At 42.8% G+C, this 20,393-nt stretch overlaps 1 protein-coding gene across 1 annotated transcript in view; it reads right to left on the reverse strand.

Moving 5' to 3' along the window:
- The window catches only part of MDN1 (midasin AAA ATPase 1), a 94,196-nt gene that overhangs the window by 30,183 nt on the left and 43,620 nt on the right, over window positions 1-20,393 (reverse strand). The window contains exons 50-72 of the mRNA XM_081857568.1: window positions 19,521-19,634; window positions 18,764-18,893; window positions 17,116-17,225; window positions 16,837-16,970; window positions 15,824-15,984; window positions 15,261-15,381; window positions 14,129-14,339; window positions 13,636-13,858; window positions 13,093-13,219; window positions 12,149-12,316; window positions 10,556-10,770; window positions 9,894-10,281; window positions 9,021-9,130; window positions 7,842-8,541; window positions 6,826-6,987; window positions 5,615-5,888; window positions 4,033-4,268; window positions 3,615-3,710; window positions 3,260-3,354; window positions 2,561-2,685; window positions 1,445-1,582; window positions 538-647; window positions 276-349 (exon numbers count right to left, since the gene is read on the reverse strand). Of these exons, the coding sequence (XP_081713694.1) occupies window positions 276-349; window positions 538-647; window positions 1,445-1,582; window positions 2,561-2,685; window positions 3,260-3,354; window positions 3,615-3,710; window positions 4,033-4,268; window positions 5,615-5,888; window positions 6,826-6,987; window positions 7,842-8,541; window positions 9,021-9,130; window positions 9,894-10,281; window positions 10,556-10,770; window positions 12,149-12,316; window positions 13,093-13,219; window positions 13,636-13,858; window positions 14,129-14,339; window positions 15,261-15,381; window positions 15,824-15,984; window positions 16,837-16,970; window positions 17,116-17,225; window positions 18,764-18,893; window positions 19,521-19,634 (4,222 nt within the window). The remainder of the gene's footprint in view (window positions 1-275; window positions 350-537; window positions 648-1,444; window positions 1,583-2,560; window positions 2,686-3,259; window positions 3,355-3,614; window positions 3,711-4,032; window positions 4,269-5,614; window positions 5,889-6,825; window positions 6,988-7,841; window positions 8,542-9,020; window positions 9,131-9,893; window positions 10,282-10,555; window positions 10,771-12,148; window positions 12,317-13,092; window positions 13,220-13,635; window positions 13,859-14,128; window positions 14,340-15,260; window positions 15,382-15,823; window positions 15,985-16,836; window positions 16,971-17,115; window positions 17,226-18,763; window positions 18,894-19,520; window positions 19,635-20,393) is intronic.

Genomic DNA, 20,393 nt, shown 5'->3' on the forward strand with positions numbered 1-20,393 from the left:
TAAGATTTATACTGTCAATGACTGGCGGCTCTGCAATCTCATAGTGAACAGAATCTTGGGACAATGACTCAGGTGTATAATTTCGTTCTCCCACTATTGACTTATTTGCATTTACCCTCCCCTTAACCATTCTCAGAGGGGTTTAAGGAAAAAAGTAAGAGGAGAGGAAAGAGGAGAGCAGTCCCCAGAGGACATGTTTCAAGCCCCCTGCCTCTGGGCCGATAACTGATATAATCATCCTGATGCCCAAAATCTCATCAAAATTTCGTACTTACCTATGTGTCTTCTCCACAGACTGTTTTATAGCCCAAAAGCTGACATCATTCCACTTAGAGATTTTTACAAATTCCTGAAAAATATTCAATTCAATGAACTATGATGTTTATTTTAAACAGAATGAAGAATTGCTGAGAGGACATGTGCTTCTAGTTTGAAGAGATGTACTTAAAAAGCAAGGCAGGACCTAGCTATTTATTTGAACTAGCTTTACGTCCAACAACCAGAGAATACTATTACACCAAGAAATCTTATTCTCACCTTCAATTCTTTTTCTATCGGATGCCGAAGTTCAGTCAGCCTGGCTTGGACACATTCTGAAAACTGCTTATAATAATTGTAGAGATTCCATAATACATTGCACAGCATGTCTGAAAAAGAGAGAACGGGTTTCATACAAAAATGCATCTTCATCCACACCTCAGGATTTAGGGATCTTAAAGGACATAGTAGTTCTGACTGAAACAGCATCTCTCTTTTATTAAATTTGTAAAAGTTTAAAGAGGTTGTTTATTTTTTTAATTCTACTGTATTGCTGCCTTGTTGTTTACTTCCCTGGGTTCCTTTAGGAGGAAGGTCAGGGTAGAAAATTAATAATGAAAATCTGTTCAACGCCCCTTCCAATCAAGAGATTCCTTCAGGCAATTTTGCAAGGGGAAGACAAGCAAAGAGGTGTGGGAAAAGTTTTAATCTTCCCTTCAGTGCTTTGCATAGAATAATCTACTTTGTCTACTTTGCAAACTACAGGGGAGAACTGGGTTGAATACACCATACTGCAATTTTGCCAGTATCTTTTGGAGAAAACTTTCAATGTAAAGTAATAATAACTGGAAAGCTGAGTTCTATTAAATGTTAGGAATGATAAATCAACTGTGTGCAATAAAGAAAAGAAACATAAGCTCAAAGGTAGGCAGAAGGCAGATCTGATCCACAGTAGACTGGCTGGAGACAGAAACCCTTGGCAAACTGCAACAGCAACAAAAGCAAGCTCTCCTGCTCCCAAAGTAGGCAGCTGAGATCAAGGAAAGCTGAGCACATGCTCAGAGCCACTCTGCTATCGTTAATTCTGTCTGTGCATGCGTTCACCACCCAGCGCTACCTGGTGGAGCTAAAGTACACCCCACAAGTCTGGTGTCTGGCTTGGGCCCATTTCACAGCAACCACCTACCATTTCCTTCCACCTGTGGCATCAGCAAGACATGGCAGTGGAATTCCAGCAGCATCTGAAGCCGTGTGTCAAACTCCCCCAATGTTGACCCTTCTATGAAAGCCTGCAGTGTGCCGAGCAGTGCTTTTAAATTCACATCTATCCGTTTCATGAAGTTGGGATTGTAAGGAAGAAAGGGGTGGGAGGGTAAGGGAAAGATGGCATGTAAATTCATTTTTGACATTAAATGCAATGAAGATGTGGCAGCAAACAACATCCATTATGGCCCTTTCAGAAGGAACTAACACTGACACAGACAGAGGGCAGGCTCTGCCTCCCTAAAAATAAGCCTTAGTGCACAATGCAATGCAGGCTGCCTTTTACCTACAGTTAAAGAACTGTAATCCAGATGCAGGAAGAATTGCTCCCTTCTCCAAGCCCTCCCGTCTCTGCAGGAAACTTCCCTCTCCTGCCTTAACAGTGGTTAACGGGAACCAGTTCAATAAGAGGAGAAAAGACAACACCATAAACACATCAAATTACTCATCTAATTCTATAATATCTTTACTAACAGTTCACTTCATATAGAGGGAAAAGGTTGTATAGAGTCCACCAGACAGACAATAAAGGCGTACGTGATGTGATCTTGCATACTTCATAAAAGATGGGTTTTTGGCACTGATAACAGGTGCTTAGTCTATACTGGGTTGTTTTCAACTAGAGTTGCCCACTTGGGATGTCAATCTGGTTTAAAACAAGCCAAGATTTGTGTGCCCTGTTTACAGAGCCATGGTTTCTGAAGTCAGCAGTGTTGTGGGCTAATGTGGTTTTTCACAGTTCTTGTGAACAGCAATACACAGTTGGATTGCTCAACCATTTAATAATATAGGCAGTTACAAGTTTTGCCTGTTAAGTGGCTTGAGAATCAAGATGGAAGAATACTTGATTTCTCCAGTATGCTACATATTGAAAGAAGCTTTAAACTTGGCTATTGGGCATGTAAAAGAGAATTGTGAATGCTGATATAGATCATATACCATTTGTATTTTTCTCAGTTTATGAAAATGTGTATCCTTGAGTGTATGCACTTCTATTAACAGCATGCATTTCTTTTACCACTCTTTTATCAATAGTTACCTTCAGTTTTCTTCTGTGTCTGTTCTTGCCTATATTTCTCAATCATCTGATAGATTGAAAACCAGTGTTTCATTGACTTTTCTGTGTGATGTTTCCTTGTGTTGTCCAGACTAACAGACCAACAGCTAACAATGTAGAAAAAGAAAGACCTATTAATGAACATTGAATCTCAGAGCCCTATCACCACCCACCCATGCTTGCTTTTAGATCAATGGTTTCTTAGAAAGCAGCCCAATTTTTACGACAACTATTTTTACAGTACAGGTAAGGCTGTCATTTTTGCACTAACATCAGTTCTGAAATATGAATACTTAAAAACATCTTCATTAGCAAATAATCATATTTTTAAAGAAGTGTATGTAGGACATTTATTTTGCATAAGCTGCTAGGTTATCTATATTTGAAAGAACAGGGATTCTTCTTTGGCTAAGGATTGAAGAAAAATACAAAAACACAAAAAAAACCACAAACGCCACAGGGATCTAGAAGGTAGGAAATAGAAGACATGCTGGAACGGAGTAGGAAGCTGTGTAGAGGAATGAAACTCCACATCTCTCTCTCTCTGTTGGGAACCCCTGACAAAAATCCCTTCAACTTTCTGAGCTTGCTCCAGATGCTGTGAGCAAACCCCTGATCTGCCCCCCCCCCGGTCATTTACACTTGAAAATACTCAGCACAAAGGGAACTGACAGTACGTACTTCAGTTCAAGTTTACGCCACTGGATGATCAGCTGAGTGACCAAATCCAGATGTTTCCTAAGAGAGACAGCTCGACTAGCATTCTCCTCCCAATCCTAGAAAAGGAAAAGATGCCTTTCAGACAAAAACTGAAATTATACATTTCAACATTGATAAAAAAGTTGATTTGCTTGCCCATTATCTACACCTTTAAATTTAAAAATGCAATCACCGTCATTCAACAAATAAGTTTCCTTTATTAGTAAATTTGGTGTTTCCTATACTACTAAAAATCAGGTGTATTACAGAAGTTTGTTAATTTCTTCTCACCTTTTTTGGCTACATACAAACAACCACTTGCCCCCTATTTTCTTACCTGGGACTTGGCCAGCAGAATTTCCAAGCCATTCAGGAACTTCGAAAGGGGACTGGAGAGTGGAAAACTACGGATTCTGTCCAGTACAACCAAAAGCTGCAAAATGAAAGACAATCAGTGCTTCTGGCAGCTGCTTTCTAAAGCTTAATACTAATCAACAACACAAAGGAACAGAACTTTTAACTTCATATTGCATTGCAAGATCTCATCTCTTCTGCTAATAGCAGATAAAACGTTCATCTGTCACATATAGCTGAACATACTAACAAATTTAGGGGATTAGCAGTATGCTTGTCTCTGTGGAAGGTGTTATCCATACAAAGCCTTTACATGTAAGGAATCCTAGGTCAAAGCAAATATAAATTGAACTCTGGTTATTTAAGCTATTGCTTCAGTTCCTGAAAGTCTAGACTCTTACCTGGACAAGCGCAGGGTGGTCTGGCCATTCCTGCAATAGTGCTTTCACCTCTTTTGTGAAGTTTTCAAGAACATGTTGACACTGTTGCACTTGCTGAATATTAGGATGGTGATAAAAGTCATATGGCCCTTCGTTTTGCAGGACTAGTTCTGAATCCCCCTGTTCAAAAAGTGTATTGTGCAGTATCGTGCTCGCTAGAAGTTGGCTGCCATGGAGATTATCGTTCATTTCAGAACCTATGATTTGGCCGTACAGGCGGCAAGAAGAGAGACGAAGTCATTAAGGCAATAAAGCTTTCTGTATCTTTTTAAACAGCACATTGATTAAAACAGTAAAGGATAAGCTCAGAGACAAATGTCTTGTGTCTTAGAGCAATTGTTTTGCACAGCCCATCACTATATATAGTGAAAGCTCACTCCAAAAGCCTCTGTGAGTATCTACTTCTGAGGCACTTAAGACCAGAATGTTTAATTCTAGGAAGAATAACCTAGAATTCCTTTCTACCAATACCCTCTGCATAGCAAATCAACAAGATCACAGGGACAGTTTCAATAAATGACCACCCACACCCTAGAGGCTGTCCAAGTTCAATTATACAAGGCTTTGTTTTGCTTTATTACTATGTTTTTAATGTCATTTAGATTCTTGAATAACAAGCAGAACCAAACACGCTACTTTCCCTCGGTGGAAACACATTTGAAAGTTGGAGATTCCATTTACCCATCGCAATAAAATCTACCCTGCCCAATTGCTTTCAGTAGTATTCAACACATACAACTAATGCTAACCCAAACTGAATTATGCTCATTATTTAAGCAGGGAAATGAGAGACCACTCATTTAAGCCATGTTGGCTTTTTAAGGCTCAAGCTAAGTATATCAATCGTGAGAGGGAAAACGGTTTTCTGAATACAAACAACAAAGAAGTCGTGAAGTGGTAGGTGCAACTGCAATGGGACTGTTTTAGAGAACATAGCTCCTCAGATGTAACCAAGGCTAAACATTTCAGTTTATTCTGTCTACTTATTTTTTAGAGATACAGTCGTACCTCGGAAGTCAAATGGAATCTGTTCCAGAAGTCCGTTCGACTTCCAAAACATTTGAAAACTAAGGCACGGCTTTTTCCAATCGGAAGCCCCAGAAGCCCTGTTGGAAGTTCAGCTTCCGAAAGAACGTTTGAAAACCGGAACACTCACTTCTGGGTTTCGATTGTTCAGGAGCCAAAACGTTCAAGAACTAGGCTTTTCGAAAACCAAGGTACAACTGTACATACTTCAACAACCATTAGCAGTAGACACACAGGATTTTTAAATCACAGCTGCGGTCTTTGAATGATGGTTCCATGGAAGCTTATCTGGGGTTCCTTAACAAGAAAACAGCTTGCCCATTATTAATGGCCTCGCGCTGCCATGTTCAGATGGGTATGCTGCAGGGAGCACTTTAGCTTATGTAAGAGATAGGAAGGTGCCACACACACTTGTGCAACATATTGGAGGGGGGATTCTATGGCTCCCTCAAAAGGATGGGATTTCTCTGGCCACTGAAGCACAGCATACTTGAAAGCACAAACGAAAAATCCTTACCGATCAAAGGATAGAAGTGAGCTACCAGCGAAGCACCAGTCTGGTAACAGGAAAGGAATGTATTCAAATGATGCTTCGCCTGATGGGAGGACAGGCTTTGCTGATACCACAAGGACCGAGCAAAGTAAAGGCACAGCTGCTGATGAATCGTCATGACTGTTTTCATTGAGTGATGAGAAAGAAGGGCTTTTTCACAAACTGCTTCCTTTTCTAAACCGTCATTCATTTCCATTTTCCCCTCAAGGCTCGCCTCTGCTGTAATATCTTCAAAATCCTGCAAATCGTATTGAAAGGTGTCTTTAGTGACAACTTGCAGCACTGTATTTTAAGATCAGAAGCAAAGCTCACCAATTTCAAAAGACATGCTTGCATGGAACAAGGCAGGCTGGTAAGAACCACATGACTGCTTACTATGCAGCTCTTCAGAACATGGGGAACCAGTTTTATGCACCCACAGGTCGTCTAGCGAGCCAGGCTTTACTAAAGATCCTGCTTCAGTGGGCATTTGAGAAGTTGCAGGAGCACAACTGGGCTCCACACACATCCAGGTAGGAAGCAAAAAAGTGGCCACCTCTCTGTGGCAATAGAGGAGCTATACTGTACGTTTTGCCATAGCACTGCAGCTCTATTATCTGCTCTGTATTCTATTGGGAACCTTCTTTATGGTGTTAGTAAAAAAAATGCTTGTACAATAATTGTTTATTTTATAATTATTTGCAACATAATATATTTTATTCCTTTTTCCAAGCCTCTTTGTTCTATTATCCTGACTCCTACACTAATATTTTTACTGTTTTCAAAAAAAGAAAACACAAGCAACAGCACTACAACCAAAACTGAAAGTGTTTCGTAACACAGCCCCCCCCCATTTACCATTCAAAGCTCTATAAACACTTTCCCCAGATGTGCAGAGAGCTTTTTCAGTCTTCACACTGTGTATTCTCCCAACAAGAACAAATAATGTCACAATGGCTCACTGAACACAAAGCGGAAATGTGAACTTAGGATTCTGGCAGTTAGGCTATTGGACATACTGACTTCCAGTGAAATTAAAAACATTTTTAGGTTCTGCCCCTATCCCATTTCATCCAGCTCCCAGCTGCCACACTATTGATACTTCAGTATTTCTTTCTGAATATGTAAACTGCTGCACAAACACAAACAGAATAAAGTTCTGTACGTAATTTCTGATTAAAGCAGAAGTTGTTTACCTTCTCATGCAGAGGGAATTTCCTCCTGAACTCTCTCTCTTCCTCCTCCTCTTCACTGAGGCCACTCCCGTGGCTCTTGGTTCTGTATCTGTAAAGACTGTTCTTCTGTTCCTCCTCTTCCTGGGCCTGGCGCTCTTGTTCATCCCATTCATTTATAATTACCTAAGAAATAGAATGCAAAAAAACAAAAGCCCGCTCATCTTGAGAAATCCATAAGAGACTTGTGCATATAAATCCCACATGTGTCACGCAGTAAACATATGGTGGCGTGAGGCCGCTTATATGTTGAAGCCTAGTCAAGCAGGCGTTGTTTTCTGCTCCATTTTTGTGGCAAGAAAAAAAGCCCAGAGCTGCAGCCTGTAGGCTTGCTTTTATACTGGCCGCTCTAAAGCTGTGACCCCTCTTTCCAGTGAGCATTAGGCCAGTCACCTTTCTCTCTCCCAAGGGTGTCAAGATTTATTTTTCACAGATGGTTTTTGGCAGAAGTTTCTGCAGCCATTTTGTCTTATTACCGGGTTTTCTTGATTTTTTTGTTTTATCAGTTTTGAAACACTTTGTGCAACCAGAAAAGCATTCTATAAACAACTGAGATCCAACCTGCTGTATTTTATCAGAGATAAACAAAGCAAAACTCCACCCACACAATGGGGTTTTTTCTTGGCTCTTTCCCTCCCTATGGCTCTCAGAATAGCTGCTTGTGAGGATCAAAGGAACTTCTGGAATGGCACTGTGAGGAACCAGGGTTGCAGGAGGACAGGGAAACCAGGAGAACTTTGGAGCTGCCTTGCACAAGCAGAAGCATATTTCTACTTGTGGGAGGTATTTCTGGGCCAAAGCAAATAAAAAATAAATAAACAGAGCAACAGTTCCTAAAGTGGCCTGCTTTCATTTGCCAAATGCGTCTACGTAACATTTTAAGTTAAGTTTCCAAAGATGTCCCCCCCTGGCCGGAGCAATAAGGAGAGAATGAAGGTAGAGGCTCAAAAAACGTAGCTGCTTAAATAGCACCACCATACCTGGCACAAATGCCTAAATAGCTGCAGAGATTTGTGGTCCAGTTCTCCCTTGGACAGCACGTGGCAATGGAGAAACAACAAAGCATTCACCAGCAGCTGCTCCTGGGTGAGGCATACCCTCTGCTCCCCATCAGCATCCTCAGAGGAGTATTTCAGAGACAGCCTCTTAAGGCCATGAAGGACGTCCAGAGCGTTCACAGAGCACAAGGCATCTGCGTGGGAAAGGTAACAGGGGAAAGTGGCGCTGACGGAAGGAAACGACAGCAGAGAGGCAACCAGAGTGCCAAGCTTGGCTGGGCAGACAAAACTGCTGAACATCGTCCTATGGACTTCAGAAGCCACAAGCCTTAGGCCATGCTGCATCTGCAAAATGGCAGCTTGCAGTGGGACGACTGCATCAGGGAAGGCGGCATAGTCCTCTGCCAGCCGTTTCCTGAACTGATGGTGCGACTGCTGCCAGGCTGCCTCTTCACTGAGGACGTTTTGCACCATCTGGAGAGACTGAGACTTATCCAAATGGAGTAACTGCAGCAGGCGGGTCACGAGATCCTGGACTTTTGAAGTCTGGGCAATGCTGCTGACGTACTGATGAACTTCCTTGTACAATGACTCATACGAAGGAGCCTGTGGTCTATAGGCTTGCTTTTGGCTGAGGCTGGCAATCTGGTCCTTCAGCTTCTGGATTCTTTGGCGTAACATCCTGAGAGAGGATAAGTTGCAAAAGGTCAAAGATCAGGGTCATCCAACAACTGTTAGATGAAAGCCACCTTCAAGAGCAGAACAAATTATTTTGCTGCCATGATGAAATTAAGTGCCACCCTGACTATTTATATAGCTTCACTTTTCTTTGCCACGAGGAACTCAGGCAACTCTGTATAGGTCTAGGTACACTGGACAAAAGCAAGCTTTTTAAATTGTGTCCAGATGGATGGGGACCAAATGGCAAGAGCCACACACCTGTTCTTGCAATCCACCCACCCCTGCCTCAAATCATTCATCATGCAAACAGCAAACTGAGAGTCACGAAAACAAGAATCCTGTAGTTAAGTGCAACTACCCAAGGCTCTGAGAACCCACAGCCCACTGGACTACTGTGACCATTTACAATTACCTTTTCAAATTTGGGAACAGGAGGCAAACATTACAACATTCCAAAGCCACAGGGAATCTTGTAGTTACCTAATGTGAGGGTGACTGTGATGGCTGATGGCTTCATCTTCCAGATCTTTCCCTGTGCGTAACTGAGTTGACAGATTGTGCGTCTTCCATTCACATTCTAGATGGTGCAGCTGAAGGCGTCAGACAAAAAACAAAAAATCACGCAAGTTTTATTCAAGATAAAACTCTGCCACCACTCCAACTGAGTGGAGGAGGAGCTATTCTTGTGTACTGAGAATTTACAGATCCTTCTGTATGTTGCAAGTCTACAGCAAGGGTCTTAAGCCATGAAAGGTAAATGGAACCTCAAAGTCTAGAAACAGTGGGCTGTCTCCAATGAAGTTGTCGTGTTTGGGCAAGGATAAATGAATTTGGCCCCCTCCCCACACACCCAAACCTGTTTTTGGTATTCCCCAAACTCTCTGGAGCAGATTGGGAAGGGGTATAGGGAGAGGGAAGGGAAGTCCTTGCACAAATGGGATGATTTTGTTAGATACACCACCACCCCAGTTACCTCTGAATACCCATGACTAGTGACCATCATTGTCTAGGGAGCTGATCTCTAGCAATACACAGAAGGGCACAGATTCCTCACCTGTGCTCAATTTGCATATCTGTGTATATCTTTATTCATCTTGTAGGGTTTTACATGACTATGCAGAGACTCATTTTCTGTTTTGAAAAATGAGTAAGATCTTGCACCCGCCCTAGTACTTGTAGTTATGCACCATGTTATTGGGTTGTTTTGTCTCATACGACAGCAAATTTCCAATGCAATCTTACTACATTTGTTCATGTGGCTTGGTATAGTTTAGCAGTCATCTGAAGATTTGAAATGTCGATGTAAGCCTAAAAATCCCATTAGCCACAAGGCAAGGGAACCCAAGCCCTCACCTCTTCCTCTGCGTACTTGAGCTTGTATTCTCTTTTTACCGCTGGATCATACTGGGTCTGTGGAAGCCACAGCTGGATCTGCAGGAGACCTAGGTTGACCCAGAGACTGCCTCGCCGAGCCGTTTCGGGCAAGTTCTGCAGTCCTCCTTCATGCCCAAAGAACTGCTGCAAGCAAGTCAGCCAGATGCAGACGATCTGCTCAGGCAATATTTCCCGGGCAGCAGCATCCCTGAGCACTTTGCAAATGTACTGAAATGCCGCTGGGCTTTTGGAGGAAACCTTATTGCAGTTCCGGAGATATTCCTCCTGCTGTTCTGCCGGAACCAGGCCTTTAAGAACTAGGAGTTGCCTATGCAACATGACACCTTGGAACTTGGAATCTGTAAACCTGAAAGAAGAAAGAGATGTTCCAAATAAGGATGAAGAAGAGATCTGCAACTGGAAAGTCCCTAGAGCCTAATCAGGCTACTGGATAGGTATCCCCTAGGCCTCTGCTGCCAACATAGAGACAAGAGAGCTATCTCTACAGTAGGGCGGGGAGTCCAGCCAACCATCCACCCCATCCTCAGGTGTGCTTCTCTTTTAAGACCAGCTGTTAACTAAGGGTACAAAGCATCTATCTCTCCTGACCCCCCCTCCGGCTTTGTTTCTTAATATAGTACCTAAATTCAGCCATGGAAGAAAAGGGCAAGTTGGTCCACAGAGCTGTGCTGACTTCCTGAAGCTGCTGTGCTCTCTCCAGCCGCTCTCCCAGTGTGACGTTGGAGGCGGACAGGACAGGGAGACCGGTCACATCCCACTGGCTCCACTTGCTGCTGCTAGTTAGAATTTCAGAGAGGCACTTGGAGAAAACTGCTCGACTCAAAATACCCACACCCTAAATTAATAAAGATCAAAACATATGTTTATAGCATTGATAAAGGTTTCCACATTTTATTTTATTTTTTAAATGGGCAGGTCACAGACTTGGAAGTGTCAGAACATTTTGGGGAACATGTTACCAAAAAACAACATCATCATCATTGAAACATTGGAACCCACTGAAAGTCGCTGAAATTTAAGTAGTGCACCAGGTTAGGTGGATGCAAAACAGGATTTCCAAACCAACATCCCACCTGTATTTAAAATATCGTGCATAAGCACTAAACTAATCTCTACCTTCAGCAATAAAAGATAATTCCAAAATCTGTAATTTTGCTAAATATATTTCCTAATTAAGTTTATTTAAAAGACGCTTCCCCATCTTCTAATGCAGGGTTTGTGCTATTTGTCTACCTCTCCTCTACAGTGGGAGAAAAACCTGTCACCCCACCCCCGGCATTCTGATAATCAAAATATTTGATAGGGAGGGGTGAATCTAGACTCATCTCAACTGTGTTCCTTTATCTCCTGCACTGCCTCCAATCAATGACTTTCATTGACCACTACAGAAAAATGCAAACAAAAGTGAACATACTGACAGGAACTTTGCTAATTTTGCACAAGTCGTTCAAATATGAAATGTCCAGCTGGATTTTTGGACAGGGCATCAAAAATGGGTTTAGTTTTTTGTTCAAGTTCTCAGGCTCCTTTTCAAGCTTTGTTTAAAAAGCAAATCCAAGCTCCTCTGAATTTAGCATCAGTTGTATGGAAGAATTATTCAGATTGCAGCTTGTCATAAACATCTCCTGCTTAACAGGCAGCTCAAAAGCACTTTAGGAGCATTAACACTTTATTTTATATTAATGCTGTATTTTAAACCTGCATAAGCTATAAATAGCAGAGCCTTCCTTGGGATCAGTTCTAGTACCTAATTCACACTCCAAGCAATGGGAGTGAATACTTTCAATCCTCTGAATGAATAGTGAACCCATTCTCTATATAACATCAAAATGGCACCATTCATTCACAAGAAGGAACTATTAGAAACTTTGCAGGAAACTCGATACCTGCAGAAGTACACTCCACCCCACCCCACCCCAAAAAAAATCTCCAGAAAAAATTGTAACAGGGAAAACTGAGTGAAGACTGAGCATGCTCAGTGGGCAGAGAGGACTCACAATTAGGAGAGGAAAAATTTAAATGAGGTGATGGAATGGAGCAACCTAAAAGAAAGCATGGCTGGCTGGAATTGTGAACAAGAGCACTTGGCAGTGCATTGTTTTGTTGAAGGTCCTACACTATTCCATAAAATAGTTTATCATATAGTAAGTTCCTGCCCTGACAATAGTGTCTCACCATAACCCTTTGAAAAATGCAAGTTTCCTCACACAAACCTGAGCAGAACAGTCCATGAGAGATTTGGGCATCTTCTTCTCTTCCACAGACAGTGGCTGCCAGGTCAACCAGCGCTCTGGATTTGTAGTAACGACACTGCTCCAAAACGCTACTAAAGCAGCATTCACCAGTTCTGACCACATGAGAGAAATTTCTTCTGCAGAGACCTAAAAGCGCAGGACGAAAGTACAGAAGAATTAAAGAGGCTCTCAATGTTTGCCTCCTCTTTTTTAGCATTCTAATGATGTGTGCACAAGTTTTACGTTTCAGGGACCAACAGTTAAATTTATGTTGATTTGATTTTTTAATTCTTTACATAAATTACTCAAAATATGAATGACAAAAAAGAAAATAATGGTGATAATAATAAAGGTAAAAGGACCCCTAACCATTAGGTCCAGTCATGGCCGACTCTGGGGTTGTGGTGCTCATCTCGCTTTATTGGCCAAGGGAGCCAGCGTACAGCTTCTGGGTCATGTGGCCAGCATGACTAAGCCGCTTCTGGCGAACCAGAGCAGTGCACGGAAACACCGTTTACCTTCCCGCTGCAGCAGTACCTATTTATCTACTTGCACTTTGACGTGCTTTTGAACTGCTAGGTTGCCAGGAGCAGGGACCGAGCAACGGGAGCTCATACCATGGCCGGGATTCGAACTGCCGACCTTCTGATCGGCAAGTCCTAGGCTCTGTGGTTTAACCCACAGCGCCACCCACGTCCCTGATGATAATAATAATAGAGATAAAAAGTACCCAGGTGTTTGACACTGATAATGAGAATGTGGAGAGCACTATAATACAGCCCCCTTTGATATCATATTACATTTTCCCTTGTTTTGTATGTTGCGGGTCTCTGTCCTGGATTGGAGAATACAGTGCCATGTGAATAAAGAAAAGAAAAATGAAAAGGGAAGGGGAGTTTTCTGAACTTAACACTTGTTCTTACCTTTTGAGAGTCTAACAAGTAATAAAGGCCTCGAAGCTGTTGTGAGGTAGATGGTGTAAACTTAAGGCAGAAAGCAATAAATTGTCTTATTTCTGAACATAGGCTTGATTGTTGACTGCTACCATTCCTGAGAAATGAAAAGGCGTGGCTACTGATTGATAGTTTGTATACACACCAAGGTACAAAAATAATGAAAGGGGGAAGACGCGACATGTCAATTAGAAATTAAAGGAAATTCCCACATTCAAAATCATCCTGGTCCTATCAGAAATGTTCAGAATGTCTCATAATCCTTTTGAGACATAAATTCTGAAATTCTCCCCCATTTAAAGTTACTTCCATTTCTGTCAGCAGAACTGAGGTTTAAAAACATCTTGAGACATTCTAGCTCAGAGTGTGCGTTCATGAATTTGCTACCTGACAGAGCCATGGCAAACCACAAGATAAAAAGACTACAAAAGCTTAAGGAAGGCAAAGGCTGGAAAATCGACCTTACATGAATCCCAGTAACCTTTTGCTCCATCACAGAAAACTTGTCCTCACCTTTGCAAGGAAGCCTCGGCTATACAATCGGTGGTTAGCTTGTACTGCCAAAGCACAGCTAGATACTCCATTGCAGGCCACAGTTGCACCTTATTGCAGAGCTGAGTTATCAAACTAGAATCCACCTGTTTGCCTTCAGCAGGCTTTTCTTTGAGAGGCTCAAGCAGGACACCTCCTTCCCTCAGCTTTGACTGCTGGAGATTCACCAGAGCCCATAACTCATCTGAAAGAAATAAATAATAGAAATAGCCTGCAACTAAAATCTTGTACCAAAATAAGATTTAAGGCAAAAACAAACTCACTTATCAGCACAAAATATAACAGGGGGGAAAATACAAACCTGGAAAAATGAATTTTATCTGAATTTTTATGTTCATTTGCAGGAAACACGGAAGCTTACTATATGAACATGAAAATATATACTTGAAGCAACCTGTAGTACAAAAATTATGAGGTGTTCTTCGCTTCACCTGACCACAAATAAATCATTTACCTGAAATGACATCCTTCAAATTATTGGCTCTGAGAACTAGGCCTTGAGCCTGGAGCAATGCAGTCTTGATTTTCCACTCTGTGGCGGCCATTTTCAGAATACAGACCTCCTTCTGCCATTCGCCATCTCCAATAGTGGGCCTCAGCTCCTGGACATTAAGTGCTTTGGAAATTTTCCACAACTGAACAGACACATCCACTACTCCTACATCCTGAATAAGTTGAATAAAAATAAAAATGGCAACTCCCAAATCAATAGATTGAACACTATTTTGTTTTGTTTTACTAAAACACATGATAAGACCACTTATGCTGACCTCTTCTGTAAAGACTGAAGGGGTGCATATAATTTATATGCATGCAAGCAGCAGTCAACCGTTTAGCCAATTGTGCCAAAGTCCAAAGCATGAGAATGCCCCACACTAAGGGTGCACACTTTGGTATGTATGCAGTACTCTGTCTAAGAGAGTGGGTACTTTTGCCTCCAGTTAGTAGAAGCAGTGCTGCAGGACAGGACAGGCAGGCTCAACAGTTTGCTTCATTTCCTAAGCCAGGCCCCATTGGTCTCACAGCTTCTACACAAGCATGCTACTAAAAAATCTGCTGCCTGAGCATTTGTATAGCTGTGCAAGTATATTCAAAAGCGATATCCTGTACTAGGAACTGCTATCTAGGAACACAGAAAACAAGTCAGCTGATTGGTCCATCTACTGTGTGCACTGAATGGCAGTAAGCTCTCTGGGTTTTCTGGCAGGAATCTGAAGATTGATCTTGAGAACGTCTGTGCACAAGGCATGCATTCTGGGGAAACCCAACCAGATGGGCAGGCTACAAATAATAAATTATGATGAGGATGATGATGGCACTTAACTATGGCTCTCGCTGTAGGGTGTTTAGTAAGTCTGGTCTAACTTTTATTGAAAGGAGAGTATTTATATTTCTAAATCCATACACTCACTTGATCATCTTCTTAAATATCCATAAGTAGTTCTGTAACTCTGAGACACGAGTTCCTTAAATAACTCTAGATGGGTAGGGTAGCAGTGTAATACAACAGTTTTTCTAAAATGTAGTACCAAAGAGAAACCTCCATAGAAGTCAACAGTACTCAGTTACATATAAATACATTGCACCTTGAATGGAAGAGGTCTTCCCCAAAACTTCTGCAGCTTCTTAACACTAGCAGAAACACCAGCAGGATTGGCTAGGCAAGCCTGGATTTGTTGTGAGGCAGACTGAATATCCTTGGGCAGCCTTAAAATAAGAGAAGGAATAATTGTTTATACAGAAAACTGAGAAAAGGTAAGATTGGTCATCAAACCATGCATGCAGCCTGGATATACAGCAACCTATGGAACCTCATTCCCCCAGTCCGGAGCTTTGCAAACAGTGTGTCACGACACATTAGTGTGTCGGCTGCAGTGTGTCACGCAAACACACCCCACACTCCTCCTAGGGCTGGAAAGGGGTTAGTTTAACCTCAGGTTTGCTAATAAAACTGAATTATAGATGGTACATAGCCATCTTGATATGATTACCTACAGGGAACACTAAGAATACCTCTGTGCAGGGACTTTATACCTGCTAATCCCAGGATATAGAGGCAACATAATAAAACCTTAAACCTTAAAAAGCTTCCCTATAGAAGGCTGCCTTCAGATTTAATGCATTGGTGTACAAGCTAAAGACAACATACTTCTGCTGCTCGTATGTGCTCAGCAACTTAGTTGTCCTGCTGATTAAATGTTTCACAACCCAGTGCCAGTGAAGAGACAGGAGTGCCAAGCCAGAGGAATCCACAGCAACCATGTCCGATATCGTCCAAAACCTGTCACGCCACAATAAGCAGTGCAGTATCTAGAGGCAAGCCAGAAAAAAAATGAGTCTTCCATCCCATGATGCACACAGTAATACTTTTTCAGGTGGAGAACACTGTTCTTTTATCATTAGGAATTGACACACGTCTTAAATCCAAAAGGGCCTTGTTTGAGCAGAAAGACACCTTCATTCCTGAGACTTTACGTCTGAGACGGAAAAGGTGCAAGTCTAGGATAACACAAGCTGCTAGGCAAAAATTGCACCTTCCAACCTTTGGTGTCTCAGGAGGGTAACCTCTTGCACTTCACCCACTGAGCTATGAGCCTGAAGTAGACTCCCTGTGGTCATTGCTCAGAGTATCTCTTAAGGCAGCTTCCATGACCCATCCAGGCTGTGCTCCAGAAAACAACAGCTTTCTGGAAACAGATTTCTCTGATCTAACATCCTAAATTACAGTAGATCAGAAAAACAGAAAGCTGGAGCATGGGAAGTAGCACTCAAGTTCTTGCAGTTTAGCTTATCCTTTGGCATGAAGATGATTAGCTTTCCATTTCTGCAATCATTCATGGATCCTTGGCTTCGTTCTGGCATGTACGTATCTTTACAGGGGCACACTATTTCCCTACAGTTCAAACTAGGCAAAACCTTTATCAGTTTTAGACGAGCTCTTATTCCTAAGTCAGAGGAATCTCTTGAATGTGACTGACCACTTTGCCCGATCCTCCAAGCAACTGGAAAAGACAGGTGGATTTCATGTCCTCTTTCCAGGTTTCCACTTTCAAACAAAATGGTATGACAAAAAAATCAGAGACCGTAACACAGGGAAAGTAAGTGGACAGCTCCTAAAGTCCAAGTAATGGGTGACCCTAGATGTTTGTATGGTCTACTTACTTCATACATTTTTTCATCAGACACAGACCCTTGAGTAGACTTCACCCAGTTCAGCACGAAGGCATCCCAAAGTTCAAAAAAGCCTGCGAGGTTCACCACAATAGCATGTGGCAGTGAGCTGTGGCTGCCGGGATCTTCATTTCAAGAATAAAATTAAACCAAAAGATAATGCAGAAAATTAAACCAAAAGAAAATGCAGAACTGTATCCAAGCACTGTGCTACAAAAACAACATCAATGATTCATTTAAGTAATTTTTAAATGGAAACACAATAGATACCTTTATGGAACTCCAGTGACATCCTCAAAGCACTAGTTCTTGGCTTTTTGGTATTAATCAAGCTCCTTTCAACGTAGCTCTTTTTTTCACGGTCCAGAAACAGTATTGCCCTGTAATCACAACACAACAAACCCACACGGTTATCATTTAAGATATCTGAGAAGCAGAGCTCAGATGGTATCTGAAATAAGTGACTCTGAGGAATAATAGCTAAGAACCATTTATAAGATTGTTTTGTTAATACACAATAAAAAGTTATAAAAGAACAAGAAGCGTTTGTGTGGTGATCTGAAGAGGACAACGACCAGGCCTGACATACAATTTGCCTTTCAAAAGAAAACAGAGCCAGGGATTGATTGATTGGTTGGTTGGTTGGTTGGTTGGTTGGTTGTTGTTTTTAGCAGTTTAAGCAGGGGTAATCTGTGACAATTATAGACTATCAACCAACTTAAAAAGGGAAAGACATTATTATAGAACGTGGAAATGACAAACTACCGTATTTTTCGCCCTATAAGACGCACTTTTCCCCCTCCAAAAATGAAGGGGAAATGTGTGTGCGTCTTATGGGGCGAGTGCAGGCTCCTTGGCTTCAGCGATAGCAACGCGAAGCCTCTGAAGCCTGCGCTCCGGAGGCTTCGCGTTGCTTCTGCTGAAGCCAGGAGAGTCTGCTCTTTGAGGCTGGTGGTGGGGGAAAGCAGCGCTTCCCCCATCGCCAGCCCCAGAGGATGGGGGGCAGTGGGAAGGCGCGCGAAGCCTTCCTGCTACTCTCCAACCCGGCTTGGAGGCTGGCGGTGGGGAAAGCAGCGCTTCCCCCATGGCCAGCCCCAGAGGATGGGGGGCAGTGGGAAGGCGCGCGAAGCCTTCCTGCTACTCTCCAACCCGGCTTGGAGGCTGGCGGTGGGGAAAGCAGGCTTTTCCCCAAGGAGGGAGAAGGGACGGACTGGCAGAGTCCGTCCCTTCTCCCTCCTGTGGGCTTTTGCGGGAGTTGGGGGAATTCCCCCACCTCCCGCAAAAGCAGGCAAAAGCCGGGCGCTCTTTAAAGCGGCTGTGTAGCTTCTGCTGGCTTTTCTAGGAGGTGGGGGAATTCCCCCACCTCGTAGAAAAGCCCGTAGGAGCCGCGCAGCCTTTAAAGAGTGTGCCGCTCTTGGGGGCTTTTCCCCAAGGAGGGAGAAGGAACTGACTGGCCGTTTCAGTCCCTTCTCCCTCCTGGTCGAAAAGCCCGCAGGAGTCGCGTGCGGCTCCTGTGGGTTTTTGCAGGAGGTGGGGGAATTACGCCACCTCCCGCAAAAGCAGGAAGAAGGTCTTGGAGTAGTGCACATGCTGTGTGCAGCCTGTCCGCTGCTCCCAGAGCTGCGGGGGGAGGGGGGAATCATATTTTTTTCCTTGATTTCCCCCCCTGAAAACTAGGTGCGTCCTATGGGCCGGTGCGTCCTATAGGGTGAAAAATACGGTTACTTTTCTAATCAAAATAACAGAACGAAGGTGGATACCAATTGGTCCTCCACATGTTGCTGGAACTACGACACCCATCATGCCTGGCCATTGGCCATGATGGCTGAAGCATATGGGGAGAGTTGGGAGACCAAAAACATCTGAAGGGTCACAGGGTTTCCCCATCCCGGATATAGCACACGTGTGATGAACTCACCGATTTGAGAGTGATTTCAGCAGGATAAGCAGCTGATCTGAGTGTTCTTCTGCTTCAAAATCCACTGAATTGCTAATGATATCCAAACACTGCATGTTCCATCTGGGATCCATAGGAATCACATGCTCGTCTGTTTGGATAGATGAACAACAAGGAAAACTCACATTTGTTTTCATTACAGTGGTACCTCAGGTTACATATGCTTCAGGTTACAGACTCTGCTAGTGCTTCAGGTTAAGAACTTTGCTTCAGGATGAGAACAGAAATTCTGCTCTGGTGGCGCGGCAGCAACAGGAGGCCCCATTAGCTAAAGTGGTGCTTCAGGTTAAGAACAGTTTCAGGTTAAGAACAGACCTCTGGAATGAATTAAGTACTTAACCTGAGGTACCACTGTATAAACATTTTCCAACTCCCTCAATCCAAGAAACAAAGCGAGCAATATGCATCAGCATGAACAGGATGCAAGACACCTAACACATGTTCACTGCGTAAAGGAGATGAGATTGTTTAAATGGGAACAAACCTGCGGTAGGTTCCAATATGCAATTTATTGCACCTTATTTTATGCGGAGTAGCATTTTCTAAGCCCAATGAAAGGTGTGTTTTTTTAAAAAACAAAACACAGCCCACTCAGTTCTGTTGCAAGCTACGTTTCACTCCCCATAACCTCATCAATATCACAAATCAATCTTCACTGCATCAAAAACGCAGGAAGAGAATACACACTCGCAGCCAAGAGAGAAATAAGACATCTTACCGGTCATATTTGGTTGCAGCAACTTTATTACATTACTGATCGCACCTGAGAGGGGACTGAAGTAAAAATTATTCAGGGATGCTGCACCGGCTTCCAGCTGAGTATAAACTGAATCTGTAGAAACAAGACGACCTGTGAATTCATGCCTTTCTAAGCTTATTATTTTTATTTCTAGGCTGGTAAGAATTCTTACTCATTCTTACTCGCCCTTCATCGTCAGGGCAGGTTGCAGCAGTATACTGCACAATGATGAAAACAGACAGAGCCATTACAATTATAAAACGAGTGAAGCGAAACAGAACAGTGTAATTTCAATTAAACATGCTGGGTCCCACGAATCAAAACACATGGACTGCCAAAGGATTCCGCTGCGATCCAATCCCAAAGCCCCTTCCACCCCATGCATAAGGACCAAGAACTCCTGTGCATATATGGGAGGGGGGGGCTACTTCCTATTAGCTGCAGCTCCTTACACATCAGGTGACGCGCTGAAAGTCCAGCAACCTGAATGAGTGGGGTATTCATGGGGCAGCTGTGAGAAGAAAGCCAACCCCTGCGGAGAATGCAGTCAATTAATCAAGATAAAGCTGAATTGGTATCAACATATGAAATCAGTTGTGAGCTAGGGAAACCCAGCCAGATGGGTATGGTTATTATTATCAGAGGCCAAGAAGAAGCTGCCAAGAAATTCCAGTTTTGGGGTTGAGAGTCTAATCAATTTTTAATTTTTTTTGGCCATGAGACACTATTTCCTTTCACTCACTCACTGCACACACTATTCTGGTGACGCTGTGCTTTTGACTTCCTCCATCTCTCTACATTTACTTACAAAACTCAAGCTTAGGATCGTGCTGCATGATTCTCTTCCACCAC

This window comes from Podarcis erhardii (assembly GCF_964252035.2).
Source record: "Podarcis erhardii genome assembly, chromosome: 3".
In the NCBI taxonomy this organism is placed as follows: domain Eukaryota; kingdom Metazoa; phylum Chordata; class Lepidosauria; order Squamata; family Lacertidae; genus Podarcis; species Podarcis erhardii.